The 5,929-nt window shown below is 46.9% G+C and overlaps 1 protein-coding gene across 2 annotated transcripts; it reads left to right on the top strand.

The window, feature by feature from the left end:
• The first annotated feature begins 1,144 nt into the window (after nucleotides 1–1,144).
• On the top strand, nucleotides 1,145–5,440 carry LOC106745968 (galactosylgalactosylxylosylprotein 3-beta-glucuronosyltransferase I). 2 transcript variants are annotated; one of them, XM_014622046.1, is made up of 4 exons: nucleotides 1,145–1,504; nucleotides 2,699–3,222; nucleotides 4,438–4,740; nucleotides 4,817–5,440. In XM_014622046.1, exons 1-4 carry the CDS (start codon nucleotides 1,231–1,233, stop codon nucleotides 4,913–4,915), a joined length of 1,200 nt encoding a protein of 399 aa, XP_014477532.1. In that variant the 5' UTR covers nucleotides 1,145–1,230; the 3' UTR covers nucleotides 4,916–5,440. The 2 variants fall into 2 exon arrangements, with proteins under 2 accessions (XP_014477532.1, XP_014477531.1); XM_014622045.1 differs by having other exon boundaries at nucleotides 1,146–1,585.
• Nucleotides 5,441–5,929: the final 489 nt, after the last annotated feature.

Below are 5,929 nucleotides of genomic sequence, written 5' to 3'. Positions count from 1 at the left end.
TTCGCCAGCAGCTAGCCAGCCAAAACCAGCCTCCCTCCACTCTCCCCCGCCGTCACCCCGTCTTCCCACCCCGTGGCCGACTGGAGTGTCCTAGGGAGAGCGTACGCGTGACCGTGGCACGCGCGTGTCTCACCCGGCATGCGCCCTCGATTCACGCCAGCCTCGAACACCCTTGGCGCCATCTGTAGGCTTGCGCGCGGACCGCTCGCCCACCCTCGTCGTGCAAACTTCCGAGCACTTTTCCAAGCGGCGTCCGGAGATGAAAATCATCGGTTAGACAATTTTGAGGCAGAGAATATATAAGGAGGTGTCCGTCCTTGAAGATGGAAGCTCCTCCGATCTAATTAACTTGTTGTTAATGAAAGTCGTAGAAATAGACGTAAAGAGGTTCTCTAACCTGCCGTCGAATTGTACGGTGATTTCGGTAGTCGGTAAAAATGGTGACTGCCCGTAGCGGAGACCTTCGAACTCGCGTGAGAATGGAGTTCCTTCTCTCGAAGAGGTCATGGAGGAAGTCGCTCGAAGCTTTACGACCGAGCGCGTCGGTAACGCAGATGCCTGCATGTAAAGTTCCCGAAGCTGGACACGTATCTTGATACAGTTATCGGTGTCAAATAAAGTAGCGCAAATCTTTATCTTTTTAAGGAGCTTATGTATTTTTGCACAAATTCTCCGATCGCTTAATTTGAGTTTTTAGTAATGATTAATTTACGATACGGAAATTCTTCTAAAAATGCAATTTCTGTCGATTATAAGCATTTATACGCCTTTCTTTTTTCTTTTCTCTAATAAATGTTAAAATAACAAAATAAAGAAAAATACAAATAATAAAATCTATCACTACGGTGATCGTTCAGATCGATGATATTCGATGACTTTTATATGCTTTATTTTGTTTCTCAATTCCCAAATTGTCAGTTTTATAAAGCGTTATCAAATGATTAGCTCATTTTAACATCGGTCGTAATCAAACTTGCTAGATTCAAGTAATTTAACGGAAATTGGCGTTTCGATATGGCATGATGCTTCATGTTCATACATTTGTTTTATCAGCGATAAACGACGATATTATTTGTTCTTTTAAAAGTAAGAGAAACCGCTGTACATCAATTTGTTATTCGATTCTCAAATGTTCGACTTTACAAAGCGTTACCAAGTGATCATCTCGTTTCAGCATCGTTCGTGTCTAAAGTTATTCAAACAATTTAACGGACATTTCAGCGTGGCACAATGCTCCATGTTCATACATTTGTTTCATCAACGATGAACGATGACATTTGTTCTCTGAAAAAAGTGAAAAGGGGAAACCACTTTACATCGATTTTTTTGCCACGATGTTGCGGAAAGACCCGGTGTTACGTAAACAGCACGGTATTGCGAAATGACGATGTGATTGACACCATTGTCGGGCTGGCTGGCGCTGTCGGTGAGGCAGAACAGTGTCATGGCGCGTCAACGATGACAGAGAGTGTGCTGCTCACCGACGAATCCAGCACGAAAGCCAGTATGTGGGGCGTATTTCGCTGTAACAGGGCTTTCCTCGTACTGTTCCTGATTAATGTGATCGCATTCCAAAGTATCGTATGTGAGTGCTACTCCAATTACTGTGCTAATTCCCGCTAATGTCATCGTGCATAGCGGACAGCTCGCTTGTCTGCGCGCATGCGTGCGCGTCTCTGCGCAGACCATCCAAGAATTGTTCTCAGGCCGCGCAGCCACTGACACGCTCGATGCGCTTCGGCGGGCGATTCGAAACAGAGTTGTGCCACGAGTCGCGATGTTCGCGTTACCATCGCCGCTTAGAAATTACATCTCTAAAAGATTCTCCGTCGAAATGCTGATGAAGAAATGAAATTTCGGCTAGTCTGTTTGCAGTTAGCGATGGCGGCCGCTAAGAGCGAAATCGGAAACCGTTGGGACCACCTCCGCTGGTCTCGCAACATCATTCCCGAGAGCGGGGCAAATTATTTCGGCAGCTTGGACTCGCCTCTTTCTCCCGAAAGATTGAAAACACGAGAAAATACGATTTCTGGTATCTCCATCCGTGTCCATTTTGCGTATGTCGTGTGGTCAATTGTGCGTTTCAAAAAATTGGAAAATTCAGTCGCGGAGTCGCAGAACGAGAATGTAAGTGCGCAAAGACCCCTGGCAATTGTTCGACCGAAAATACCGTTGATATCTTCCCCCACTGTCTCGAACGATGAAGACCACTTGTCACGCCACCGTTCTCGATGTTGCAGCGCGCGTCTCACGCGGAATTACGATTACAAGTCGAGCTTTAGAGAGAGTTTCTATCTCCATAAATAAAGGCCTTATTTTCAAACGCAGGGAAGGGAAGGGAAAACACAGTTGACTGATGTCTGCGTGGATTACAGAATGCGTAGTTGTTGAGCGAGAATGAAGTACACGCGATGTTTCCCGTAAACACACACACACCGAGACTGTTATTGTCACGTTTCAACGCTGTTTCGAAGTCGTCGCGCCGCGACACGCCGGCTATTTATAGCCGCTTTCGCCTTCGTCGCCTTCGCCTTTCAACTACCTTGTCCTAGCAGCCTTGTCACTCGTTCAATTCTGATCGCGTCGCGCGATGATACCGTAGTTCCCGTCGTTGAGACGCGAGTAAAAGCAACGCTGGAAAAATCCTCGTTCAGACGCGACTCGGGCAACTGAGATTTTAACGAACCTTCACACGCAGATTACCAGGAGCACACCAAATGGCAGGAATTACGGTCGAAGCTGGAGCCGGTGATAACGGATCTGCGCGACGTGCAGGGTCTGACGCACAGCGTGGTGAAGAGACTGGAGTCGCACGGGCTCTTCCTCGAGAACCTCCACGGGGGCGCCGCTAATCGTACCGTCATCTACGCGATCACGCCGACGTTCTCCAGGCCGGTGCAGAAGGCCGAGCTCACCCGGCTGGCGCAGACGTTTCTCCACGTGCGCAACTTCCACTGGATCCTCGTGGAGGACGCACCGTCCAAGACCGGGCTGGTCAGCAGCTTCCTGGAGACCAGCGGCCTGATCTACACGCACCTGTCCGCGGCGACCCCGCCCAACTACAAGCTCGGTAGGAACGACCCGAACTGGAAGAAGCCGCGCGGGGTGGAGCAGCGAAACGCGGCGCTCAGGTGGCTCAGAGAGAACCTCAAGCCGTCCAACAGGGGCGTCGTGTTCTTCGCCGACGACGACAATACTTACGCCATTAAGCTGTTCCGCGAGGTAGATGCCAGCCCTCCTCCGGAAGGCCTGTCCGCCCCGTTAATGCGCGTTGCACAGACTACCGAATCTCGCACGGCCTCGCGGCCTCCCAACCGAAATCGGTAATTCGCCGCCGCGTCAAAGGGTGCTCGTAGGGTTGCACGCTTCACTGAGCGACGCCGCGAGTCGAGCCCCGAGCTACTTTACCAGCATGAGCTCCACGCCCGGAGCGGATTGCAGAGCTCGTCAGGATCCCGGATGCAGTTTAGTCCGAGGCTCTGTTCGACGGTCTGCCGAAATCAATTCTGATCGATGAGCTCAGATAGCAACTTTATTGATAATATTCCGATATTTTTAATATTATCAATAAAGATACTATGAAGACAAGTGAAATGAAGGCGATGAGCGAAGCACGGATCTTGTAGCGCTATCAATTTACGTTCGATGAGAGTGACGAAAGCTTTTCAGAATTAATTCTTTGTTCTCTCGCTTTGATTTGATTACGTTATCACTAAAGTATATCTCGTTTGATAACATAGTATTCTGTGCGCCAATCTGCCTTCTTGATCTGACGAAATTACGGTGTTTGATTTCTGTTTATTTCCATTGTACCACTTCGGCGTTTATGTTTTTCATTGAGGGTGGTCCGGTGGAGGGCCGAAACGTTTGAAGATTATTAATACAAAGTGCGACTGTACAAAGATCTATCGCACGTTATTAGTTCCGAACATAAATTGGTAGCGCTACAAAATCCGTGTCTTGTTCGTTATTGGCCTTATTTACTTATTCTTCGTTGAGCTTTTTTAATTTTTCGAATTCTCAAGATGACAGACTCTCAATTGCCGTCGTCGCTGTTCGATAACGGAGATAAGATTGGTAAACTATACAAAATGTGGATTGTAGGCTTTAGGAGAGCTCGTGAGGATTTCGGATACAATGAATCTAGTCCGAAGTTCAGCTCGACAGTGCGTGCTCTGCTGAGGAAATCAGTTCCGATCGATAAAAGCTCAGTAACAGCAACTTTATTGATAATATTCGAATATTACCTAATATTATCGACATTAAATCAATAAACATATTAATCTTACACACCTTTGAGATAACAGGATTCGGTTGCTGTCGTCGGTATTCGATAGCGGAGATAAAATTGGTAAATTACGCCAGCAACTCCGGCTCGAGTTGTTCCCCATATTACAAGTAGATTTATGATCGAATTTACCGCTTTACGTTTTACAGATGGAGAAAATACAAAGAGTCGGTGTGTGGCCGGTCGGCTTAGTCGGCGGCTTGACGGTGGAGAGGCCTATCTGCATTTGTGATAACGCTACTAGTAAGGTGATCGGTTTCAACGCGGCGTGGAAGCCGGACCGTCCATTCCCGCTCGACATGGCCGGCTTCGCCATCAATCTCGAGCTGCTGCTCAAACATCAAGAAGCCTGGTTCTCGTACGACGTGGAAGGCGGCTATCAGGAGAGCGAGATACTCCGGCAGATAGTGACGAGGGATCAGCTGGAGCCGCTGGCGGACTGCTGCATGAAGGTGCGAATCGACCTGGCCGACTTGTTTCCTCCTACACGATCCCGTCAAGTGAAACTTGAAATTGCGCGTTTTCCAGGTGTACGTGTGGCACACGCGAACGGAAGCTCCGCAACTGAACGTCGAGCAGATGCTGATCAGGAAAGGCAAACGTTCCAACGTCGGTATCGAAGTGTGAGGGAAAGATGTTCATCGTCAATTCGCGGAGCCTCGCAAAAGCTCCGCCGATTCCGTGGAACTCAGTGATATTTAATAGATAAATTTTACTTTAAGCTCGTTAACATCGATCGATGCAAGTGTGTGCAGACAAAGGATTAGTAGACCCGTAGATTTTTCATTTCGTCGTTACAGTCTTACGGTAGAACACAGTACAGTGCCATGTACTGTATAGCTTGTAGTCGCAGACTTAGTAACGAAGGCAGAGGCGAAATATTAATCGAACGTCTCTGGCGTGTTTCGTGCAAATGACGCTTCGAAGAATTCGAAGGACTCTCTCATGTGATATCTCGCGCGTTTGAAACTTTTGTCAGCAGTCAGCCCGACTAATGTACGCGCCCTAATATTAATGTTTTTGTACGGAAGGAGTCCACAAAGTGTTCTGTAAATCGACGCGAATAAGACTTCTTATATATCACGCTCATCATATCGTATTCCCATTTTTGTAAAAGTGCAATGTAATAAAACTTAAGCGAGGAAAAATGAAGGAAGGCGTCGGATGTGGGACGCGGGGTTCATTCATCGTCCTTCCTCTCTTGAGCTTGAAAATGTTCCTTCACGTTTTTATTCGAGAGCAGGATTTCTCGTCGCGTACAGAAAAAGCATACATAAAAAATACGCCTTACACCCTATGAAACTTTAATAATACTCGTAATGGTCTCCAAGACTGAAAGAGATATGCGCAGTAATACTTTTCGTGGGAAGCTACTTGTTGGACTAAAATGGCTTTTGGCAACGGATACGGAAATAGCTGCATGTGCGAGAAACGTGATTCGCCGTCTCGCTACGTCGGCGCTGAGTGCCGCCTCGCGACTCCATTTATTTTCTATATATNATATATATATATATATATATATATATATATATATATATATTTTTTTTTTATGTATATTTATATATTTACTCATTGACTTACGTGCTAATAAGTACTATGGTATTTGGCAAACTCTGTCTTACGTAAAAAAGCTACCTGTAC

Source organism: Dinoponera quadriceps, unplaced genomic scaffold, assembly GCF_001313825.1.
Source record: "Dinoponera quadriceps isolate SergipeBrazil2010 unplaced genomic scaffold, ASM131382v1 scaffold1872, whole genome shotgun sequence".
NCBI classification, from domain to species: Eukaryota; Metazoa; Arthropoda; class Insecta; order Hymenoptera; family Formicidae; genus Dinoponera; species Dinoponera quadriceps.
This window is presented reverse-complemented; position numbering and strand designations above follow the sequence as displayed.

Excerpts from the sequence above, each read along its gene's own strand:
- LOC106745968 (XM_014622045.1), top strand. The coding sequence starts at position 1,231 with ATGCTCCATGTTCATACATTTGTTTCATCAACGATGAACGATGACATT. Across the intron at positions 1,586-2,698 it reads CGCATTCCAAAGTATCGTAT|ATTACCAGGAGCACACCAAA; the intron begins GTGAGTGCTACT and ends CTTCACACGCAG. Across the intron at positions 4,741-4,816 it reads TGGCGGACTGCTGCATGAAG|GTGTACGTGTGGCACACGCG; the intron begins GTGCGAATCGAC and ends CGCGTTTTCCAG.